Source organism: Trichechus manatus, unplaced genomic scaffold, assembly GCF_000243295.1.
Source record: "Trichechus manatus latirostris isolate Lorelei unplaced genomic scaffold, TriManLat1.0 scaffold00403, whole genome shotgun sequence".
NCBI classification, from domain to species: Eukaryota; Metazoa; Chordata; class Mammalia; order Sirenia; family Trichechidae; genus Trichechus; species Trichechus manatus.
In genome coordinates, this window is record NW_004444339.1 from 219,926 (window position 1) to 246,552 (window position 26,627).

A 26,627-nucleotide genomic window follows, 5' to 3' on the forward strand; every position below is an offset into this window, starting at 1 on the left:
AACAGTTAGTACATACGTTGCCCTATGACAATAGTAAACCACCTCACTACACATCAACACTGTACTTACTCACCTTGGGTTCCCTATCACCAGCTTTCGTGTCCCCTTTTGCTTTCTAGCCCTTGTCCCTGGACTGCTGTGCCTCATTAGTCCCGTTTTGTTTTACAGGGCTGTCCAATCCCTGGCTGAACAATGAACCTTGGGAAGTGACTTCACCACTGAGTTAAAAGTGTGTCTGGGGGCCATACTCTCGGGGCCTCTCCAGTCTTCTTTAGGCCAGTAAATCTGGTCTTTTTGCGTGTGTTAGAATTTTGTTCTACATCCTTCTCCAGCTCTGTCCAGAATCCTCTATTGTGATCCCAGTCAAAGCAGTCTCTTTCTAATTTTGATTTATTTATTCTTTTCTTTTTTTTCCTCTTCTTACCTTTTTGTTTTTCTCCATTTCATAGTCTCTCATCTCTCCACTCTAATGCAAGCTCCCCTAGCACTCTTTTTTGTTTGTTTGTATATTTTTGGCTCCTCTTCCTCTCTCATTTCTCCCATACCCATCTTAGCTCCATACATCACAATCTCCCCCCTCTATCCTGCCTACCTGCACCGCGAGCTTAACATCACACCACCAAGCAGCACAGGCACGGCCTACAGGAACCTGCCCTACGCTAATTACTGACCCACCCTGGTGGTTGTAGCAAGTGCCACAAACAACCCATCCCAGCAACTACTCTTCACCTAGACCTGCCCTGCTGTACCATATCTGAACGACTGACCCTGCCAATTGGAGAAGGAGGCAAAAAGTATCATGCACACAGACGAGCAAACAACAAATAACACAGAGCCTGCCTGCTCAGACATAGCCAAATTTAAAAAAAAAAATGGACAAAACAAACAAATCTACAATCAATAAACAAGAAAAATAATTATTGAATGCTCCAATATGATGGTGAAATTAGGACATTTCTACATAAACAAAAATTAAGGGGCTATGTGAAAACCAAACCAAACTTATGAGACTTATTAAAGGAAGTCCTTCAATCTGAGAACAAACAATATCAGACCACAGGCTGAATGTAGGACACAAGATTGTACTAGCCAGATGCCAACCAAGGAAATGAACTCTTAAGGACTATGCAAAGCCCAAAGAATTACAAAATGGAACCAGAGAGTTTAATCTGTAAATGACAACAGCGTCAGCACAATAACAGAGGTAATAAATGGTGTAGATACAGAACCTTCTAATGGCAAGGAAGTCAAGCGATAACGAGCAATAATAGACTGGTTCAAATCTAGGAAGATAAGGGTAAATTTCAAGGTAACCACAAAGAAAGTTAACAAAGCTACTCATCCAAATAAAGAAGAAAAACAGAAAGTCTCAGTAAAGGCAAAACCTGCAAAAACAAAAGAAATGAAAAAAAATCTACGAATAAAAGGAACTCAGCACAGGAGAGTAAGAGGAACAAAACTGGAGGAAGTTATGCTGAGTGAAATAAGTCAATCACAAAAGGACAAATATTGTATGAGACCTCTACTGTATAACTCATGTAAAAGTTTACACACAAAAAGAAATAATCTTAGCTGGTTAGGAGGGATGGGAGGAGTGGGGGTGAACTAAATAGATAAGTGGTAACTTTGGTGAAGGGTAAGACAGTACACATTACTGGGAAGACAGCACAGCTTGTACAAGGAAAGGCCATGGAAGCTCCATAGACACTTCCAAACTCCGAGAGGGACTGAATTGGTGGGCAGAGGGCTGTGGGGACCATGGTCTCAGGGAACATCTAGCTCAATTGGCACAACACAGTTTATAAAGACAATGTTCTCCATTCTACCTTGGTGAGCAGCGTCTGGGGTCTTAAAAGCCTGTGAGCAGCCATCTAAGATATTCCACTGGTCTCACCCCTTGGAGAGCAAAGGAGAATGAAGAGAACAAGCTACAATGAAAAGATTAGTCCAAAGGACCAATGGACCACAGCTACCAAGGCCACCACCAGACTGAGTCCAATAAAGCTAGATGGTGTCCGGGTACCACCACTGACTGCTCTGACCGGGATAACAATAGAGGTTCCTAAACAGAGCTGGAAAAGGATGTAGAACAGAATTCTAACTCACAAAAATAGACCAGATTTACTAGCCTGACAGAGTTGAGAAACCCCGAGAGCATGGCCCTTGGACACTCTTTTAGCTCAGTGATGGAGCCCCTCTGGAAGTTCACTGTTCAACCTGGGATTGGACTGCCTCATAAAACAAAACAGGACTAATGAGGCACAGATTCCAGGGACAACATCTAGAAGGCAGGAGGGGACAGGAAAGCTGGTGATATGGAACCCAAGGCTGAGAGTGGACAGTGTTGACAGGTCATGGAGTTTATTAACCATTGACATAGGGCAATACATGTACTAACCATTTAATGAGAAACTATTTGTACTACAAAACTTCATCTAAGGCACACACACAAAAAAGAATTGTCTATGTGAGATCAAATTGACAACAGCAACTCAAAAGGTTAGATGGGAAGCCTAGCAGACAGTGAGTTGAAGATAATGGTAATGGAATAATTTGAAAAAGGATAGTGAGAATAGCAGCACAACTGGAAGAATGTAATCGATGTCACTAAATTGTATATGTAGAAATTTTTGAAATGGTGTAACTTTGGCTATGTATATTTTCACCAAAAAAACAGTTCCTCAAGGTCCATAAGGGAGAGTGTTGACATGTCGTGGGGTTGTTAACCAATGTCATAAAACAATATCTGTATTGACTGCTTAATGTGAAACTGTTTGCTCTGTAAACCTTCATTTAAGTACAATAAAAAAATTTAAAAAAAATAAAAGAAATCACATGATCATCTCAATTGATCCAGAAAAGGCATTCGACAAAGTCCAACACCAATTCATGATAAAAACTCAGAATAAAATAGCTATAGAAGGGAAATCTCTCAACATATTAAAGGGCATCTATGCAAAACCAACAGCCAACATCACTCTTAATGGAGAGCGGCTGAAAACATTCCCCTTGAGAACAGGAAGAAGACAAGGATGCCCTTTATCACCACTCCTATTTAACATCATGCTGGAAGTCCTAGCTAGAGCAATAAGGCAAGAAAAAGAAATAAAGGACATCCAAATTGGTAATGAAGAAGTGAAACTGCCCCCATTAGCAGATGATATGATACTATACATAGAAAACCCTAACGACTCCATGATTAAACTCCTGGAACTAATACAAAGATTCAGCAGAGTAGCAGCATACAAGACAAACACACAAAAATCAGTTGGATTCCTATACACTAATAAAGAGAACAATGAAAAGGAAATCAGGAAAACAGTACCAATTATAATAGCCCCTAAAAATAGAAAATACTTAGGAATTAATCTAACCAGTGATGTAAAAGACCTATACACAGAAAAGTAAAAAACACTATTGTAAGAATCCCAAAGGGATCTACATAAATGGAAAACCATACTATGCTCATGGATAGGTACACTCAACATTGTGAAAATGACATTTCTACCGAAAGCAATTTACAAATACAGTGCAATCCCGATCAAAACACAAATAACATTCTTCAAAGAGATGGAAAAACTAATCATTAACTTGTATGGAAAGGGAAGAAGCCCCGGATAAGTAAAGCACTAATGAAGAAGATGAATAAAATAGGAGGACTTGCACTACCTGACCTCAGAACCTAATGTACAGCTATGGTAGTCAGAACAGCCTGGTACGGGCACAATGGCAGATACATTGACCAATGGAACAGAATTGAGAACCCAGATGTAAATCCATCCACCTACTGTCACCTGATCTTCGACAACATCCCAAAGTCCATCAAATGGGAAAAGACAGTCTTTTTAACAAATGGTGCTGGCAAAACTGGATGTCCATCTGCAAAAAAAAGAAACAGGACCCATACTTCACACCATACACAAAAACTAATGCCAAATGGATCAAAGACCTAAATATAAAGCCAAAAACTATAAAGTTCACAGAAGAAAAAATAGGATCAAGGCGAGAGTCCCTAATACATGGCATTAACAGGATGCAACCCATAACCAACAATGCGCAAACTCCAGAAGATAAGGTAGAAAACTGGGATCTTCCAAAAATTAAACACTTATGCTCATCAATAGACTTCACTAAAAGAGTATAAAGAGAACCTACAGACTGGGAAAAAAATTTTGGACAGTACAAGTCAGACAAAGGTCTGATCTCTAAAATCTACCAGAAAATCCAACACCTTTACAACAAAAGACAAAGAATCCTATTAAAAAATGGGCAAAGGAAATGAACAGACAATTCATCAAAGAAGACTTTCAAGCGGCCAACAGACACATGAGGAAATGCTCGCGATCACTAGCCATTAGAGAAATGCAAAGGAAAACCACAATGAGATAACATCTCTCCCCGGCATTACTGGCACAAATCAAAAACACTGGAAAGAACAAGTGTTGGAGGGGCTGTGGGGAGATCAGAACGCTTATGGACTGCTGGTGGGAATGTAATATGATACATCCATTTTTGAAAATGATATGGTGCTTCCTTAGAAAGCTAGAAATAGACATACCATATGATCCAGCAATCCCACTCCTAGGAATATACCCTAGAGAAATAAGAGCCATCACATGAATAGACATATGCACACTCATGTTCATTGTAGCGTTATTCACAATAGCAAAAAGACGGAAACAACCTAGATGCCCATCAACAGATGAATGGATAAACAAACTATGGTACATACACATGATAGGGTATTATGCAACCATAAAGAACTACAATGAATTTGTGAAGCATCGCTTAACACGGATGAAACTGGAGGACACTATACTGAGTTAAATAATCCATCACAAAAGGACAAATATTGCATGAGAACTCTAGTGTAAAAACTCATGAAATGTTTATACACAAAAAGAATCTCTGTTAGTTACGAGGGATGGGACTGGTAGTGGGGAACTAGATAGACAATAGATAAGTGGTAATTTTGGTGAAGGATGAGACAGTACACAATACTGGCGAAACCAGTGCAAGTTGAATAAGGAAAGGTCATGGAAGCTCCATAGACACATCCAAACTTCCTGAGGGACTGAATTGCTGGGTTGAGGACTGTGGGGACCATGATCTCAGGGAACATCTAGCTCAATTGACATAACACAGTTTATAAAGACAATGTTCTACATTCTACCTTGGTGGGTAGCATCTGGGGTCTTAAAAGCCTGTGAGCAGCCATCTAAGATACTCCACTTGTCTCACCCCTTTGGAAGCAAGGGAAAATGAAGAAAACAAGATACTTGGAAAACATTAGTCCAAAGGGCTAATACACCACAACTACCACGGAGTCCACCAGACTGAGTCCAGTACAACTAGATGGTTCCTGGCTACCACCGCTGACTAGTCTGACAAGGATCACAACAGATGGTCCTGACAGAGCTGGAGAAAAATGTAGAACAAAATTCTACAAAACTCACAAATAAAGATCAGGCTTACTGCCCTGACAGAGACTGGAGAAACCTCGAGAGTATGGCCCCATGACATTCTTTTAGCTCAGTAACGAAGTCACTCCCGAGGCTCACCGTTCAGCCAAAGATTACACAGTCCCATAAAACAAAATGAGACTAATGGGCACAACTGTCCAGGGACAAGGACTAGAAAGCAGAAGGGGACAGGAAAGCTGGTGATAGGGACCCCAAGGTTGAGTAAGGATAGTGTTGATGTGCGGTGAGTTTGTTAACCACTGTCATAGGGCAACTTGTGTAGTAACTGTTTAATGAGAAACTCTTTTGTTCTGTAAACCTTCATCTAAAGTGAGAATAGCAGCACAATTGTAAGAGCGTAGTCGATGTCACTGAAGTGTGCATGTAGAAATTTTTGAAATGGTGTATCTTTGGCTACGTACATTTTCATCCAAAAAAAAAAAAGGTAAAATAAGGAGCGTGTTGACCTGTCGTAAACACTGTCATAAAACTATATGGGTACTAACTGTTTAATGACAAACTATTTGTAAACCTTCATCTAAAGTACAATAAAAACCAAGAAAGAATGAAAATAACAATAGGAGTATGAAATTTAATAATTGTAACATGGCCTGAGATTAAATAGCTTGTGATGAGATGGGATTATTTAACTGTATGGCTGGGCAAGCCCTTTATCCCCCTCAAATGGTATAGAATATGAGAACAATTTATCAAAGCACCCTTAAAAGGAAAATCTGTATGATATCTTTAAAAATCTCCTTTGTCCTTTCAATAGGAACTCAACATTTCCTAAGTTCTGGAGGTGTGTGATGAGATAAACTGACTTCAAAATACCCCAAGTGTGAGGATTTCCTGTTCAAACATTAACTAACACATTGATGAACCATCTACTTTTTCCACTCTGCCTCAGTCTGAGCCCTCACAGGACAGTCTGTGAAGAGCACAGTTATTGTTTGTTCTTGGACTGTATTAATGTCTTTAGATTTCTCCTGAATCAGCTCGATTGCGATGGGTTTTTTTGGTATTTGGTTTCCTATTATCCAGCTGTAGCAGGCCTCTGTAGGACATTGACCAGACTTCCCCACTAAAGGATGCATGGCTTTGTGCCCGACAGAAGGTATGTACCACTGCTCTCCTCTCTGTGTTCTAGCCCAGCTCATTTAGTGGGAGATTATAAATGCTGTGCATGATACCCTGAGGGACTGTTAATGTACAGTCGAATCAAAGACGAACAATGGAGTCTTTATTTGAATAAGTCGGGGTAAAGAGCGAACATCAAATATGTTTGAAAATTTCTTAAGTTATTCAAATTACTGTCCTTGGAGAATTACTCAAGGGCACACATACATTCACACACACACAGTTGTGTTTATTAACATCATTTAAAGTGAAATTCCATAAGTATCATGACAATGAGCAATTAATTTGGCTATTTTAGTTGGTCTAATTTGTGTTTGAATAATAATATATTATTTTATTTTGAGCTCAGTCTTTAGAACTATATTTTTAAAAAGAAACTAATTGAATGATGCAAGTTCAGACATAATTCCTCATCCACTTAGATTAAATTCATTCAGTTTTATTTTCGAGTAAAAGCAGGATGAGACAGCTTCCGTAAAATGGTAATCTGAATGTAATAATTAATGACAAAAGGTTTTTAAAAATTAAGAACCATTTTTAAAAATGAATCACACTGATACAAGACAATCGTATCCAATGAGTTATTTTACAATTTCTAACTGAAAAAGATCAGAAACATCACGGCCTTTGTGACTAAAATAATAATTAAAAAGGCAAACATCTACTGAGTGCTTCTTAGGGCCAGGTTGAGTGTTAAGTGTATTACATCCATTATTTTTATATAGTATCATTTCTATTTTTTTAACTGGGCAAATTTCTAAAGGTCAAACATTGTAGGTTTAAAAACTGAAATTTAATTCTAAATTTCACTTTCTTTGGAGCCCCTTGACTAAATTAAATTACATGACCTGAATTATTGTAATTAATTCCCCAACTAAAGCGACCCTCATTGACCTTGACAAACACAGGATCTTCCTGGACGTCTAAATCAAGGGTGTTCCTACAGAAATGGTCGACATTTTCATTCATCGTCTTATTACCTCCTATTCTAGCCATTAAATATTGACAAAGTCTCCCATAAAAGAAGTGTTTTTTTAAAAATATATATATTTTTCTTTGTGGTGCTTCTAGTATTTTTAGTATGTGCATAAATAAAGTGTGTTAGGTAACACATTCCAACATGTAAAATTTTTCCTTAAATTCTTAGTGATTTCTCAGAACTGTCCGCCTATCCACGGACAAGAAAAAGACCTAGGATAAGACTTCATCTCCTTTAAGTAAATACATGTGTATCACTAATCAAAGTAATCTAGAGGAACAAATCGATATATATGCTAACTTTTCAATCCCCTCATTTTTGGATTACTTAGTCTTTAATCATTATTACGTTTTAAATTTTCATAAAAAATGATACTTTTTTTTTTCCAAATACAGAATTCTAAATTTTAAAACAGGTAATATAATGATTTTTACGATATTTCCATGGACTCTGACTTTAAATAAATAATGATATTTTAATTTATGAACTTCTTTATCCTCAAAAATGCATTGCTTTCCATTACTCCAGAAAATAATATTTTGTCAAATGCAGGATATCTAAAAAAATAGTACTTACTCCACACTGGACCCTTGTGGAAAGCCTAAAGTAAATCCGGATCAGAACTAGACTCGTCAGCTGCAAATGACCACTAATCCTCGCCTTACTCCCATCCCCCACAGCCCAGTTTGTGTGCACAGACATCTTGTCATTGTCTGCACCACATACTGACTCCTTAAAGCACAGTTACTCTAAAGCACAGTCCGTGACACCACTCAGCTGCAGAGATGAGTAATCAAAGAGTAATCTACTCAGAAGTCAAACTGGCCGAACACCCAAAGAGGCAGCAAACCAAACCTAGGAGCAAAAATAGCTGCTCCATTTCAGACAGTGAGCAGCATATAACCTATGTGGAACTGAAGTTTCATAATGCAGCTCAGGATCTTCAAGGAAATGACAAGAAATCCCACTGCAAAGGTAAAGCATTTACTGGACCTTCAATATAACTGCTCTAGGCTGTGCAGTTGAGAGCAGAGATGTGGGGAAACGGGAAAAATTGAGAGAGGAAGGGATAGTCAGATCTGGGGAACAGGCTCACATATTTTCATTTTTGGGGATCAGAACTCAAATTGCAGATATGATATTCTAACATGGAATCTGAAGACTCGTTTTCTTCAGGCCTTGTTGAAATCTGTAGTTTCTGACCAGCAATTCATGGAGCAGTATGTTTACTGAAAATGCAGTGGTGTAGAGAAAGATTACAAAGGTGGAGGTGGGTTCAGTCCCTGCGTTCATGCATATAATTGTCTGTGCATAGGGTTCCTCTTGTATGCAAAGCTCCCAAACCATTTGCTCCGTCTTCCCTTTCTCAGTATTCCCATTTCTCCCTGCAGATTTTCCAGCACCTCCTGGGAGGCTCATTGCTGGGGTCCTGGGACTCCTCTGCCTTGTCTTGATGGCCAGTGTAATAACCATGACAATCAAAGTTATTACTCCTTGTAAGTTTTCAAAAGATAATAAGGAAACTTTTTGCTTTAATGATTTGTAAGTGCCTCTAATTATTAAGAATATTAAGGAAGAGAACTTTGAGTATAATGTATGTATTTGGACTCAATGTTTATATTTGGACTAAATATGGAAAGATTATTGTGAATTTGTAAAAAATATAAATAACAATGATGTTGAATGTATATATATATATTTATATACAGACATGTGTGTGTATATATCTGTGTGTGTGTGTGTGTGTGTGTGTATATATATATATACACTTATATAACATATATATACATTCTCCACATATTTTTTAGGGGTCTGAACAAAATTATTGAACAATACTAGTTAATTTTTCAGAGTGGTTGTATCAAATACTGTAAGAGATGGTAAAGTTTGGCTCATTAGGCTGTTTTTCCCCAAAGACCACTTGTTACCTGCATGTGTAAGAACTGAATTTCAGTAATTAAATTTTTCCCAAAAGACTTTATGACTTTATTAACTGTTTTTGGTTAGTTTTATTCCACTATTCTAATAATAAACACATCACATTTCAAATAGGAAAATGAAATATTATGATTGATTTATAGCATATTAATCTATCTAAGAATTACTGTAAATTTTTTTAGATAGTGTAAAACCGGAACAGAACAATTCTTCTCCAATAACAAGAACTGAGAAAGGTATGTGACCATTTATGAAGTTCTGATATTAGTGCAGACTATTATTTTGTCCTTATATTAGGGCTTACAAAAATGATAATAGATTTTAAAAACTAAAATTGAGCAATATATTTTCTAAAATAAAGAATAGGAGGGCATTCCTTCTTGTGTAACAATAAGATGAAATATTTTTAAGAAATCAATAGACCATTATATATATACCCACCAAAATCAAATAAAGGCAGTACATGTGCATTTTCAGGTCATGCACAGCATGTAGTCTTTGTTTGTTTGCCTTATATGGGAACATAAATTAGGGTCCAAGATGTTGACTTTCTGTGCATATATATATACATGGCATTTTGTGTTTTGTTTTACATGTACCAGTTTGTGAAGGTATGCATCTTGGTTATGTACATATTTGTTTGTACCTATGAAAATATGTCAATTAATATTTATTTGTTAATTCAAATCATTTTGGTACTAACTCATAATCTTTCTTAGGGGATCACTGTGGTCGATGTCCAAAGGCCTGGTTTATGTATTCCAACAATTGTTATTACATTAGTATTGAGAGAAAATCATGGAATAAAAGTTGGTTGGACTGTGATTCTAAGAAATCTAATCTGCTTTACATAGACAATGAAGAAGAAAAGGTAAGATTTTTGAATGTTTCAAACATGTTATTGAAACTTGATTTCAGTCAATATTTGTAGGATTCATGCATATTTTAGTATACAGTTGTAGTGTATTTATTATCAAGGCTGTTTAATACTCAATTGATTTCACAATATTTTATTTATAATGTTAGGCTATTAATGCACATTTGCTTATTTTAGTACTGTTTCTCATGAAAAACAATACTTCTGTAAATGCTTTTTTTCTAAAATATACTTTGTTATTTTATTTATTCATGTCAAAAAAAAAAGAAAACAACTATATAATTGTGCAGATTGATCAGAAAGTGACTAAAAACCCTGTGCCATCAAGTTGATTCCAGCTCATAGTTACCCTAGAGCTGCCCCCTCTGGTTTCCAGGACTGTAAATCTTTACGGAAGCAGATTGCACGATATTTCTCCCACAGGGTGGGCTAGTGGGTTCTATCTCCAGACCTTTTGATTCTAAGCCAAGCGCTTAACCACTGTGCCACCAGGGCTCCTAGAGAGTGAATGACCAAAGTATTTAAAAATACCCTCTCAGAGAGTAAAGAGCCCTGGTGGTGCATTGTTTAAGCACTCCACTGATCTTCAAAAAGTCAACAGTTCAGCATCACCCAGAAAGAAAGTCCTAGCAATCTGCTTCTACATGAACCACAGCCTCCACTAGCCTGAGCCCAGAAGAACTAGATGGTGCCCGGCTACCACCACCAACCGCTCTGACAGGGATGAGAATAGAGGGTTCTGAACAGAGCAGGAGAAAAATGTAGAACAAAATTCAAAAAGACCAGACTTACTGGTCTGACAGAGACTGGAGGAACCCCAGAGACTGTGGCGCCAGGACACTCTGTCAAGTCAGAACTGAAGCCACTCCCAAAGTCCTCCTTCAGCCAAAGATTAACCCGTTGCCGTTGAGTCGATTGCAACTTGTAGTAATCCTATAGAACAAAGAATAATACACGTAAGGAACGTGTTTCTTAGTTTAATCAAGTATATGAGACCAAATGGGCACCATTTGCCCAAAAGCAAAGACTAGAAAGCAAGAAGGGACAGGAAACCCAGACAAAGAACACGGGGTACCCAGGGTTTAAAGGGAAACAGTGCTGACACATTGTGGGGATTACAACCAATGTCACAAAACAAGGTGTGTATACATTTTGGAATGAAAAATTACTTTGCCCTGTAAACTTTTACTTAAAACACAATAAAATTTTACAAAAGCAAAAAAATGATTACAGACAGCCAGGAAAACCTGTGGAGCTCCTTTCTAGTCCGTGAAACGCGAGGTCACCTTGAGTCAGAATCGACTCTGTGGCGACAAAGTTGGAGGCTTTTTTTTGTTGTTTATTTACAAATAAGTTTAAGAAATAGACATTGACAGTCCCCTAGAAGCCACTTGCTTGTGTCTGCTCTCAGTACTTCTCTCTCCTCCCTAAAGCACTATTCTCTTTTATATATTATAGAATAGCTTTGATTGTTCTTCCACTTAATATCAATGAAATCACACAGTATGCCTTTTCTCTTTGGTCTGTTTCCTCTCACTCATATAAGACATTGACGTAATTCATCTATCTTGTTGCAGTTAACTGTAGTTTGCTAATTTTCACTGCTGTATGATGTGAATATAATATTTTGTAATCCATTTTACTGTGCATGGATATTTGGATTATTTCTAACACTTGCCTGTTAAAAATAATTAATTATTCTCCATACACCATTGTGTATGTGTTTTGTCCACATTTTACCTGTTTGTGTAAGAATGAAATTTCAGGTTCATAGGTATATGTACATGGCAAGATTTGTAAAATTATTTAATAGTGTCCTAGTTTATTTTTACATGTACCTGTTTTATTCAATAGCATCTGAATGTATTCCTTGATCCTTGCACTCATCAAGAATTAGTACTACGAGGAATTTTAATATTGGAAGTTTTTAGGGTTTTATAGCAGTATCATTGTGATATTAATAATGCATTTTCCGGATGACTGTTAGACTGAACACCTGTCTATGTGCTGTTAGCATTAGGATGCCCTCTTGGTGAAGTGCCTGTTGTCTCTTGTCCATTTTTCCTGTGGGATTGTCTTTTCCTTCCAATAAGTTGATGACATAGTTTGAATATGAACTCTTTCTTGATTTTATGAGATTTAAACATATTCTTTTTTCTAGTGACTTATATTTTTATGTTAATAGTTTGAGTCTTTTAAGGAACAACATTTATTAATGTTACAATAGTCCAATTCGGCAATTTTGTGGGTGTTAGTGCTATTTTGGACCTATTTCAGAAATTACTCAAAGCCTATGAAGATATTCACTTAAATTTATCTGTAGGAATTATCTTGTTTTTCTCTTTTTTCACCTTTTACATTTAGATCAACAATTCATTAAGAATTTATTTTTTGTGCTGCTGTATTTTTGATGAAGTGTGAGAGAAGTGAAGTTCATACTTGTCTACATGATTATTCAATGGATGGAGCGTAACATGTAGCAAAGATGACCATTTCTCCATTCTTCTCTCTGCCACCTTTGTCATAAATCAAGTTCATGTGTGTGTCTGTGTGTGTCTGCATGTGATGTATTTAGGGACACTGGGACTGTGTTTCATTTTTCTATTTTTCTCTTGCACCAAAAACACATGGTAATGCTTACTAAAGCTTTTTGTTAAACCTTGATACTCATTGCAACAAATAATTTCCTCAGTTTTCTTCAAGAAGATCCTGTTGCACTGGCCCTTTTAGTGCCTTTATAAACATTTTCACACAATCATGAGGCGACTTTATTGAAATTATATTTAAGCAATAGATTAATTGTTCACAATTGACATCTTTATACTATTATGTATTAATATGTCTGTGTTGTTATTGTGTGCCATTGAGTCGATTTGACTCCCAGGGATGCTATCGGGCACAGTAGAACTGCCCCATAGGGTTCCTTTGTCTGCAATCTTTACGGGAGCATATTGCCAGGTCTTCTGTGGAGCCGCTGATGAGTTTGAACTGCTGACCTTTCAGTTAGTAGCTGAGTGCTTCACCGTTGCGTCACCAGGGCTCCTTTACCTTCTCCATACTCTGTTTACGTTCTCTGTACAGTTATGTACTTTAGATAGAAGTCTTGTACAATTTGACTCACTTTGGCTCTAGTTATCTTTTATCTTTCCTCTTCTGATGCTGCTAACAGAGCACACTATGCTGATGTATGTTTGTATATTGACCTTGTTTTCAGCAATCTTGCTTAAGTCATTACCTTAGTCAGGCATTCACTAGAGTGATTTCTAGTGAAAACACTTTCAATTTTTTTTTATTGTGGTGAATATATTTGTAACAAAACATTTGCCGTTTCAGCATTCTTCACATGTACAACTCAGTGACATCAATTGTATTTGTTGTGTTCTTCACTTGTCACCACTACGTATTCCCAAGTTTCCTCATCACCCTAAACAGAAGCTGCGTGTCCCCTAAACATTGGGTTCCCCGTTTCCATTCTCTTCCACCTCTCTACACATATAACCCACAATAAGCTTTGGTCTATATATACTTGCCTCTTCTGGAAATTTCACATCAGTGTAATCATAGAATTTTTGTCCTTCTCTGACTTATTTCATTCAGCATTATGTTTTCAAAGTTCATCCATGTTGTAGCATGTTTCAAGACTTAATTTCTCTTTATGGTTGAGTAATATTCCATTGTATGTATGTACCACATTTAGTTTATTCATTTATCTGTCAATGGACATTCAGGTTGTTTCCAATTTTTTAGCTATTGTGAATAGTGCTCCAATGGACACCAGTGTGCAAGTATCTGCGTTCCTGCTTTCAATTCTTTTGGGTATATACCCAGCAGGGGAATTGCTGGATAGGATAGTAATTCTACGTTTAAATTTCTGAGTAACCATGGAAGCTATTTTCCAACTTGGCTGCACCTTTTTACCATCCCACCAGCAAGGGATGAGGTTTCCAATTTTTCCACATCCTCAACAACACCCGCTGTTTTTTGTTTTTGAAATCAGTGCCATCTTAGGGGTGTGAAGTGAGAGCACACTGTGGTTTTGCTTTGCGTTTCTGTAATGCCTGATGACTTGGAATATCTTTTCATGTACTTGTTGTCTATTTGTATTTCTTTTTTGATGAAATGTCTATCCAAGTCCTTTGCCAATTTTCTACTGTAATTTCTGTTATGTTTTATTTTTATTTTTAACCTGGCTTCCTAAGAGTTTTTCTGTGACCACAGAGCTTTGTTGTTAGCCAATGATTTAAGTAGAGGTCCTATTCCAAGACTTCAGCTCTATAGGACTTCCTCCTTCTGTCACTGATGTGGTGTGTGTGTGTGTGTTAGTGTGTGTATGTTGGGAAGTGCTCATAACTATGCAGTGAGTTCTCAAGTCTCCATTCGCTTGTACTTTTCACTGGGAACTCCGGGGTCTCCCCTGAAAACGTGGTATTTATTCAGTCAGCCAAGAATATATAGACAACTAATGTTATCCCCTTTATTGGACCCTCAGTTTTAGGATCTTTCTGTTAAATTTATGGCTGGTACTCTACTCACTCCCATGGGGACCACAAACTCAGCCTTCACTCAGTCATTTCCCATAAATTTCAGTCCTTCACCCTGGAAAACCTGTGGGTTGTGATCCTCACCTCTCACCTCCAATCACATCTGTCCCCTCTGGCAGTAACACTGCTGACTTCTGCAGCCTGCCCCATGCTGTAAACTCTGCAGTTATTCTCACTGAACTGGGGTGGGGAAGAGAAGGGGAGCAGCCTGGGCAAGAAGACTGCGGATGTGTGCAATTCTTACTTCAATCTCTAGCAGCTTTCCAAGAATAAATCCTTTTCAAATTATTATTTGACTTTGATCAGTGTCCAGAGCCCTGAAAGTATTTTTTTTGTCAATCTGACTCTTTAACTCAGTCACACTAATCACTGTCTATAACGTGTCCTGTGTGTACCACTCACTATGTGAGCAAATTGAGGGGCTGTATACAGTCCAAGGTTCCTGGTGGTGTAGTGGTTAAGAGCTCGGCTGTTAACCAGAAGGTCGGCAGTTCAAATTCCCTAGACGCTCCTTGGAAAACCTATGGGGCAGTTCTACCCTATTGTATACGGTCTCTGTGAGTCAGAATCAACTCCATGGCAATGGGTTTGGTTTTTTTTTAATGATGGTACAGTAATAAAGAATTCAGTTTACTTGTTATAGTAATAAATTAATTATTGTAATAACACATAACTGATTACTCTTAAAATTGTTTTCTCCTAGAATTTCATTAGCTCCTTCAGTGTTTTAACATGGATTGGATATAATGGCGGTTCAACTGTCTCCTCCAAACTGTAAGATTTTTGAGAACTCCTGTATTTTATAACTTGAGAAAAAGCACTATATGAACAATTATAAACCTAAAATTATTTAAGTCTTCATAGAGAAATAGTACAGGAAATACTCAGATTTAGATATATAAGTCTACATAAATTATTTAAGAATGAAATATTTATTATATTATTAATTTATATATTATCAATATTAATGCATTATGATAAAGGATAACTCCATGAATATTATTTTCATATATATTTAAATATACATGTATCTGTTCTTAAAAAAATGTTATTCTCTGTATTCCAGGTTTTCAGCATCTCCAAAGATGGACCAGAATTGCCCATTTTTTAATTTTATGTATAACACGTTTTCTTCTAAACCCTGTTTTGAAGAAAAATCATATTTTTGTAAGCACCAGGTATGATAGTTTACCTAAGTTTTGTATAATGCTATTACACATCTATGAACACCTGTTTTTAGTTACTTCAAAAGCAGTACCTATTTTTAAGTACAATTATTTTACATTTTTAATTTACATTAGCTTCAAAAATATATGTATAATCAGAAATTTGTCTTTTCAACATTTTTACACGTAGAATGTAGTGACCTTAGTTAAGTTCATCATGTTGTGTATCCATCCCCACTATCCGTCTCTGCATTTTCCCAACACCCTTAACAGAAGCGCAGTGTCTCCTAGCTATGACTCCCCCTTTCTCCTTCCCTTCTGCCTTTATCACTGCCAATAAATTTTCGTCTTTATACGTTTGCCTCATCCAGATATTTCATATAAGTAGGACCATGCATTCATCCTTTTGTGTCCTACTTATGTTACTCATATACACAGATGCATATTATATATTTATTAAGCTTCTGCTCTTTGTTTACATAAATTATGTATACATTTCAAATGATAATATTATCAAGAACAATTATTACCATGTCCTCAATAAAGTGAATAAATTCATACACATTTAAGAGCAGTTGGTTTCTCCTGGCCCTTGAAGTTGTCTAAAATGAGGACACAACAATCCCTAGTGGAAGGTGTGTAAGTCAGAGCCCAGTTAAGAAACAGAAACCAGAGAAAGTTTATGTCAATAATTATTAACTATTTGCAGGGGATAGTTAACTAATATAGGATGAAAGAAAACGCTAAAGAATACCTTAGCGCTGAAAGAGAATACCCAAAGAAGGAACAAACCTGATAGGTGAGTTTCAGACCAATCAGAGACCTGTGGGGCCGGAGGCCACTGAACCACAGCGGTGTTCACTGGGTTGTCCTGGGACAGAGCAGGTCCAAGCCAGGAGACTGGAATTGGTGCGGATGGCATCTCAGCCAGACTGGCAATCAGAAAGACTCCCCTACCAAAGGGCCAGTGGGAAGAGGCTAGAGGGCAGGGAACTATGACAGGGATTGGCAACAAAAGTTACTGGCGGCTGAATACAATGGATGTCTGGCATATATCCAGCTGGCAGCCCCCTCCACACCCCACAGCAGCAGCAAAAGGAGAAGCAGCATCACAAATCCAGGAAAAAGAACGCTTGCTCCTGCAGTGTCTCCCCAACAGCTTCTACTGATAGAGTGCAACATCATGCCAGTTGGCAAGGGAGCAAAGTTTATACTCTATAGCTTCATTATTATTATGAAACAGGGCAAAGGATAGGATAGATTTGGAGATGGGAGAGAATAAACTGTGAATCTGGCACACAAAGTCACCATTGTGACACACCACAAAATTGCAATATAACAGACCTTTGTATCTGCTCCACTTGCTCAGAGAATAGAACCAATAGGTATCTTCAAATTCCAGTTTAGTGCAACATTATATCACTACTTAGTTCCATTTTTGGTAGAGATTGATATTTTCATTGGGTGATGTTCAGCCTCCTTTGATAATTGTCACATCTCTGTGTTTTCCTCCACTGGATCAGACATTTTGGAAGGTGTTTTACTCATTCTCTATCTTCTTCCTTCTTTCACATTTTATCATCATGAAAAACTAAAATGGTAAATGCGGAAGAAAAAAAGAATTAAAACGATAAAAGCATTTGTTTGATTTAAACAGCTACTTATTTGCAGAATTCAAGATAAATTTTAGTAATTTATCAATCATTGAGTGACCTTTCCACCATCATTCAATTAAAAGAGGAAGGGAGCTTATCATTGACTATTATTAGCAAAATAAATAGATATATACATTTATCTTTTAAATTAGATTAAAATTTCATTTTATATAATACATAAGCTGTAAGTGTATCAGATCACTGAAATTGTATAATAGACAATCACAAAGTTGCATTGACATTCAAAAAAAATAAGCCTTTTTTTCTCATTCACCCATTTGTTGTTGGGATGGGTTTCAGTTGTTATAGGTTGGGCTTAGATGGTCTTAGTTCCACAACACTAATTTAGCTCAGATTTTTTTCATATATCTTATTCTCAGAACAGTGGGCTCAGAACATGGGTGCACATCCTTCTCATAGCAGAATTCATCAGTTCTCAGAGGGGCAAGCAGAACTGTATGTCTTGATGCCTGGGCAACAACTCATATGTTTTCACTTTCTCACCCACAGTCTTTGTCAAAATAAGTCACATGGTCAAGCCACCAGGTGTCTATTTTAATAACAAAACACTGGGAAATGAAAAGATTTTCAATACTTTATTAATATTTCTTCCTAGGTTTTTGTTTCCTCTATTCCGAAGTAGACTGCAGGGCAGTCTTGTGTAGTGGTGAAGAGCGTCAGATGGACACTTTTGTTAGTGTCCTTCATCAACGTACCGATGGGGAGGAAGCAGCATAATATAAAGTTTAATGACGTGAGCAACGTCCAATGGAGCCAGACCACTTGAGTACAAATTCTAATTCTACCCTATTAGCTCTGTGAGCTAGTTACATGGTTGTTTTGACTCAGTCTTCTTCCCTTATAATGTAATAGAAATAGTGTATTCTTCACAGGTTATTTGAAAAGCACTTTACATTAGCTACTGCCAGATAAGTAATCAATTGTTTTCATTTGAAATTTTTATGCTTCAGTTCTATCACCTGTAACATGATGAATATAATTATAGTTACCTAATAGAGCTGCTCTGTAGAAGTAATAATGTAATACCTAAAGATTCTGAAAATAAATCCTTACCAAATTAAGTCTTGTTCCCTGTGTCTTTTCGTAGATTTCTTCTCCAAATATTCAACCAAACCTGATTCCCTAGAGGACACAATCTCTAAAACTTTCTCCTCCATCTTTCATTTACCAAACTCCATTGCTTCAAAAAAGTAACTTTAGACAGATATCAACAAATTAAACTGATTTAACTAATTCAGTCGTATGTGTCAAGGATACATGCTTTTTAAGGAAAGTTGATGACATTTAATGCATGTTACATATGTACCCGCCACCCGTCTGTCAATTTGTCACACTGTGGTAGCTTGTGTGTTGTTATAATGCTGGAAGCTATGACACTCATATTTCAAATACCAACACAGTCACCCACGGTGGACAGATTTCAGTGGGACTTCAAGATTAAGATAGATTATGCAGAAAGGCCTGGTCATCTATTAGCCACTGAAAACCTTTTGAATCAGAATAGAATATTGTCCAACTGGCATGCTTTAGACACATCATCAGGTGGAATCTACTGCTAAAGGAGTACATGTTTGGCGAAGCAGAGGCCCAGTAAGGGCAAGGAGACCTCAGTAAGACGGATTGGCACAACAGCCACAACAATGAACTTGAACATGCGGGCAATCCTGAGAATAATGCAAGATTAGGAAAAGCTTTGTTCTGTGTATAAGGTCACCATGTGTCCCAGTGCACTTGATGGCAGGTATCTATAACTATCTACCATATACGGGCAAGAAAATATAAAGGAAGAAGAAAACCAACCCAAGGCAAGCATTTGAAGAAAATAAAAAAGAGTACAAAAGAAATAAATGAAAAGGATAATAGACTAACCATACAGAAAAGAAATGAAACAAAATGCAGATACCTTAAAAATATTAGCAATATTGACAATATTTAGCTAGAATAGTGGAAAGAAAAATAGATACTCCTCAAATGACTAAAGTCAGGAATAAAAATGTGGATATCATTGCAAGTATTACAGAAATAAAAAAGAATATAAGAGAATACTATGAACAGCAATATGCTAATAAATTTGATAACCTATAAGAAATAGACAAATTCCTGGAAAGACACAAATTACATAAACTTACAGAGGAAGAAATAGAAAATCTAAACAGACCTGTAAAACATAAAGATGATGAATTAGCAATTAAAAAGCTTTCTACAAATAAAATTGCAAACCTAGATGGGTTCACTGGTGAATTGTAACAAACATTCAAAAAGAATTAACATCAGTCCTTCATAAATTTTCTGAAAAAAAGAGACCAAAATGAAGTACTTAATATCTTATTCTATGAGGTCAGTTTTACCCTAAGAACACAAGTGTGAATCACAGACCAACATTTCGTTAGAAGATAAAAAGAAGTATCTTGCACAAAATACTAACCAATCAAAATCAAGCAACATACAGAGTATATAGAGTATGACCAAGATGGATTTATCCAGAGAAAGCAATGTTGGCTTAACATCTGAAAATAATAGTATAAATGACAGAAAACAAATGATCACCCTAATTAATTAGGGAATGGCATTTGAGAAAATCCACTATCCTTTCATGATGAAAACACTCAGCAAACTAAAAATAGAAACATGAAAAGAACATTTACAAAACCCCACAGCTAACATTACACTAATGGTGAAAGTCTGAATGTTTCCCTAAGATTAGGAACAAGACAAGGATTCCTGTTTGCAGCACTTGACTCGACAGTATACTGGGTATTCTAGTGAAAACAATTAGGCAAGGAAAAGTAGTAAAAGGTATTCAGATTTGAAAGTCAGAAGGAAAACTCTGTATGAAGGTGGCTTCCAACAAAAGAATAGATGTGAAAACCAATGGAATAGAATATAGAAGAGAAGAGAAGAGAGAATTGAGAGTCTAGAAATAAACCCTTTCATTTCTGATCATATGATTTTGAACAAGGTGACAAGACAATTTCATGGAGAAAGAACAGCCTTTTAAACAACAAATGATGGTGGTACAGTTGGATATCCACATACAAAATATTACGTTGGACCCCTACCTTACTTCATATACAGTGAAACCTGTTTTTCCTGGTGTCGCAAAATTTCTGCCTTTGACAGGGTGCACTCTTACCACTTTTCTGTCACTCTCCTGGAAGAAGTACAGCCAAAATACTCCTTAGAAATGAGGATGGCAAGACTTCGTCTAACGTACTTTGGACGTGTTATCAGGAGCGATCAGTCCCTGGAGAAGAACATCATGCTCACTAAAGCTGAGTGTCAGAGAAAAACAGGAAGACCTTCAGTGAAATGGATTGACACAGTGGCTGCAACAATGGGCTCCAACATAGCAATGGTTGTGAGAATGGCACAGGAGCAGGCAGTGTTTCGTTCTGTTGTTCATGGGGTCACTATGAGTCAGAATGGACTCCACAGCACCTAACAACAACAAGCTCATAAACACCCAGAAAGTGTTTCTTTTCAATTTTGTAGGACTGGAACAGAACCTAAGCCATTTTTTTGATTTCCATGTATCCAAATTATGTACAAAGATGTGCATATACTATTCAAACAAAAATATGGGTAAAATTCACTTTTTCATAAAAACATATAATGTTAACTATTTAGTTTGTCTTATTTTTTTGATGAAATTATTGAAACAATATCTAAGACCATAGCCTTATCAAGTAACCCTTGGTCTCCTTTAACTGTTCCAAATGTCTTCAAAGTTTTATACAGCAGAAAACTTGTTTGACTTAAAGGTCAGGCTCTTCTAATGGTAGGTCTTCATTATCTTCATCATCATCATCTCTAGATTGCAGGTCCACAATTTCTTGCAGGTTTATATCATCCATTTCTGTGGCAATTTCTTTGTCAACATCAATGTGAGGCATGCCACTTACCCTATTTTCTGAAACGTCACTATAAATGTAATTTATTGCATTCTGATTTTGCATGTCTAACCCCTTTTGCTCCCAAAAAGATACATTGCAAGTAACTCCTTTTTTTTTATTTTTTTTTTTAAGCTCTGAACCCACCAGTTAGATGTTGAAAATCCATCAGCTTTGAAAATTTGGTCATTTCCTTTGCTTTTGCTGGCAAGACAGGTCCTGAAATGGGAAGATTTTTGGTGGAGCCTCAAGAAACACTCAACAACAGCTTTGCTGATTTCTGCATAATTTCAGTTCCTTCCTTTCTTGGCATTTTTGTTGGTGCTGCTTGTGTATTTTTCATTTTTTTTATTCTTTTCTTTCATAATTGAAGGAATTTGCATTTTGCTGCTCTTGAACTTAATTACAGCTTCGTTATGGTGTGGTTCTCTTTGGTTATCATTTTGGCAACATTAAAATTTTCTTTCAAAGATAAAATTTTCACTCTCTTGTCCATGGCTGGGAAAGAATAAGCTTTTTTTTAAAAAAAAAAGAAAACAAAAAAGGAAATAATTATAAAAATTAAAAAATTTATAATCACAAAAATGTGACTATCTCAAACAAAAAGGAAAAAATGAAAACTGTCAACATTATTAGAAGATAAAGTTAGCAGCCTTAAGTAAAATATTTAAGAAAAAAAGTGTGAGAAGAATGTTTTTGCTTTTATACACACATTGAACATGTGAAATGAGGAAAGGCTTCTCTATTTTTGGAAAACAAGAAATTTTGATGGAAAGAATTTCAGGGAATTGAAGACTGGATTTTGAAAATTGGAATAATATGTATCAAAATGACAAACAGGAAAGCAAAAACTAAAAGTTAAAAGATAAGGAGGAAAATAAAAGCTCTCAGGTCAAGGGGAAAATGTGTGTTTTCCCAGATTTTCATGACTATAAAGGAATTTATTAGTGTCTCTTACCTTCTTCCAAGCTTATGGTTGTTGTTCTTCACCAGAAAAAATTTACAGACAGATAAAAACAAATGAACAAAACAGGGAAAAATGTAAAAAATAGACGTACTCAGAGAACAGTAGCGATGTACAGAATACACTTACACACGGTAACAACGCAGAAGGAAATGGCAGACTAAACCTTCTTCTCTGACTGCTGTCCTTCTCGGGATGATTTCTGGCTTTTGCATCTGCACTACCTGCTACTTGGGTTGCAACGCCAACGATTTTCTGATTCTGTTCATGTCTCAAAGATTCTGGCTTTCGGAGAATATTTATTAGGCTGAAGTAATTGTTTCAGTGGAAGGTATTTGACTTTTCCTTCTCAGACAGGTTTCCCTTTACACAGGTAATGGTTTTTTTTTTTTTTTTGCAGGTTTAATGTATTAACATTGCCTCAAAAGCCAAGACAGATGCATTTGTTACAGATGAAGAAATCCACGAAAATCATGTTAAAGTGTGCGTTAGGCTATTATCAAGAGAAGCAAAACCAGTGAAGCATATATATATACACACACACATATATACATACACACACACATACATATGTACACACACACGCATATGTATATATATTAGGAGAGACATTGATAGAGAGAGAGAAATTTATCTCGAGAAAATGGTTCATGTTGTTCTAGAGGCTGGCAAGTCCCAAGTTCATGGGTCAGGCATCAGACTTTATGCTTCTCAGACTCACATAGCTTCAGGGGCTGTTGAATCCAAGATAACAGGTCAGACCGCAGGCTGCTGGCTCACAGGCAGCAGAAGTTGTCAAATCTGAAATCAGCAGGCAATATGACAGGACCCTGGCACAATTCTCAAGAACAGCAGGTCAGATGATGCAGGATCCAGAGTAAGCAAAAGCCAGTGAGCTTTGCAGAACAACCTTATACATTGGATGCTGGCCACACCCCCGAGGAATCCCCCCTTACAACTGGTTGGCTGATCACATCACATTACATCGTGGAGGTGATTATATTATGTCACAAAATGAAGGATAACTACTTCGTTACATAACTGACAAAATACATCACTACATAACTTCCAAGCCAATGAGAATCATGGCCCAGCCAGCTTGACACAGAACCTTAACCATCACCGTCCATCCGTGTCAACTTGATACCTGTACATATCTCCTTAAACCAGACACAATCTTAAATAAAGACAATTACAAAGTCATACTTGTGCCTAACATGGTACAACTAACACACATACAACTGAAAACACACTAGTCCTTATCTTATATCTTATAAATGAAGAGAACAAATTTTGTGATGAGCACATACTAGGAAGGAATACACAACGATTACACTCTTCATGTCTGCAACTGGTTCACGTGGTCATAAATGGTATTTAGAACTACCTTCTACCACCAGCCATTTCGTATTCCCTTTATCCTGTACAAGCTTCTCAGCTGGTCATGTTCCTTGCCTTTTGGAGTGAACCAAACCTTCATTCCTGAAAGGTCTGGACCATTAGCCGTCTACGTCCGAATTGGGTTGCTGTAGTTTTCCATTGACTTAATCACAGGGCATGGAAGTACTAAGAGACATCCTAAGGGATTTCCTGTATTCCAGACATTCTCTTCTTTACCTCCTTTTTGTAATATCAATCGATTTCTTCTTGGTAATCAGGATAAATCACACCAGCCAATACAGTGACTCTCTTCTTCTGTCTGTTAATACAGAGTCATGAGGAGCCCAAAGTGGCCAGGTGGCATTCTTAATTTCCAGTCCAAAGGAATCAGTGGTGTGCCTCCTGATGGGAGCATTTCTACCTTTGTACTTAACACCTCTAGACACTCGAGGCATAGTGTCACAGGCAGAGGAAGGAAGAATTTTGTAAGTGGGTCACGAGGGGTAATAGTGAGTGGTGTCACTCCCATTTCCATTCTTTGATTCCTGGACCTATGACTCCTGGCTATGGGAGACACAGAACCATATATTGTATGCTGGTTTAGAGCATATACAGCCTCCTGGAGAACATTGCCCAACCTTGCAAGGTATTGCCACCTAGGTGGCATCATAATTGTGTCTTTACAAGGCCATTCCATCTTTCTATCAAGCTAGCTGCTTCATGATGATGGAGAACATGCTAAGACCAGTGAATTCCACATGCATGGACCTGTTGGCACACTTTATCTGACGTGAAGTGAGTCTTTTGATCCAAGGCAATTCTGTGTGGGATACCATGATTGTGGATAAGGCATTCTGAATGTCCACAGATGCAGTGCATGCAGGGAAGGCAAATCCACATCCAGAGCAAGTGTCTATTCCAGTAAGAACAAAATGCTGCCCTTTCCATGAGTGAAACAGTCCCATGTAAGCAACCTGCCACCAGCTTTCTGGCTGATCACCTCGAGGGATGCTACCACATCAAGGACTCAGTGTTGGTCTCTGCTGCTGGCAGGTTGGGCACTCAGCAGTGGAAATAATCAAGTCGGCCTTGATCAGTGCAAGACCATATTGCTGAGCCCATGCATACCTCCATCCCTGTCACCATGGACACTTTGTTCGTGAACCCATTGGGCAATGATAGGAGTGCCTGGAGAAAGATGCTGAATGGTATCCACACACTGTATTATCCTATTCACGTGATTATTAAAGTTCTTTTCTGCTGAGGTCACCCGTTGGTGAGCATTCACATTGGACACAAATATATTCATGTTTCTGCATAATCAGAGAGGAGATCTATACATAAACCTCTCCCCTAGACCTCCCTATCAACAGTTTTCTGATTTGCTGTGTTGAAAGAAAGCTCACAAGGACAAATTTTTTCTCAAAATATATAATAAACCTACATATAAATTCTAATTATGTAAACCTTTTACAAGAAATTGTAGAATTAAATCTTTGTGACTTTATGTTGGGCCCTGGTTTCTTAGATATTACATAAGAAGCACAAATGTTGAAAGAAAAAATAGAGAAATTGGGTTTCATCACAATTATTATCATTATTATTATTGCTTCAAGGACACGTGTAGGACTGAAAAGAGAACTGACAAGATGAGTAAGAGATTTGCAAACCTGATAAACGATATGGAAATTGTATCCAGACTATAAAAAGAACTCAAAAACTCAATAATATAAAGACCAATAACTCAATTAAAAATGGGTTTTGAATAGACGTTTCTTCAAAAATGACATATAAATGGCTGATAAGCGTATGAAAAGATCCTCAACATCGTTATCAGGGAAATGCAAAACAAAACCAAAATAAGACATCACTTCACACCTAATAAAAACCAAGCCCATTGCTGTCTTGTCCGTTCTGACTCACAGCAACCCTATAGGACAGAGGAGAAGCACCCCGTAGGGTTTCCATGCAGCGGCTGGTGCATTCAAACTGCTGACCTTTTGGTTAACATCGGAGCTCTCAACACTGTGTCACCAGGGCTCCTCATACCTAACAGAATTGATAGCATAAAAATGACAGACAGCAGCAAGTACTGGTGAGCATACGCAGATACTGGAACCGTTGCTTTCCTGGAATGCAATTGTGGAACGCAAAATGGTACAGTCACTTTGGAAAACAGTAAGTTCATCAAAATGTTAAATATTAGAGTTTCCATATAACCCAGCAATTTCATTCCTAGGTACATACCCAAGAGAACTGAAAACATATGTCCACACAGAAACTTTTGAAGGAGTATTTCTAGCAAAAAAGTGGAAACACCCCAAATGGCCCATCAGCTCATGAATGGATAAGCAAAATGGTGTATATCCATAAAATGGAATATTATTTGGCCAAAACAAAAAAAAAGAAATTGATAGTTTTGATACATGCTATAACATGACTGAACCTTGACACATTATGCTATGTTGTGTGAGTTTCCAAGGGTCGCCATAACAAACTTACATGAACAGAAGTGTATTGTCTCACAGGTCTGAAGGCTAGATGGCAGCCATGCCGATTCTTCCGGAAGCTTTGAGGGATTATCTGTCCTCTGCCTCTCTCCTGGCTTCTGGTG

General features: G+C 37.2%; 1 protein-coding gene across 1 annotated transcript; it reads left to right on the forward strand.

Annotated features, from left to right (window-relative positions):
* The first annotated feature begins 6,508 nt into the window (after positions 1-6,508).
* LOC111819361 (NKG2-A/NKG2-B type II integral membrane protein-like) lies at positions 6,509-18,679 on the forward strand. The gene is made up of 8 exons (XM_023725792.1): positions 6,509-6,579; positions 8,134-8,556; positions 8,973-9,077; positions 9,702-9,755; positions 10,239-10,390; positions 15,641-15,711; positions 16,004-16,115; positions 18,375-18,679. The coding sequence occupies exons 2-8, from the start codon at positions 8,367-8,369 to the stop codon at positions 18,399-18,401; spliced, it is 711 nt and encodes a 236-aa protein (XP_023581560.1). The 5' UTR covers positions 6,509-6,579; positions 8,134-8,366; the 3' UTR covers positions 18,402-18,679.
* Positions 18,680-26,627: the final 7,948 nt, after the last annotated feature.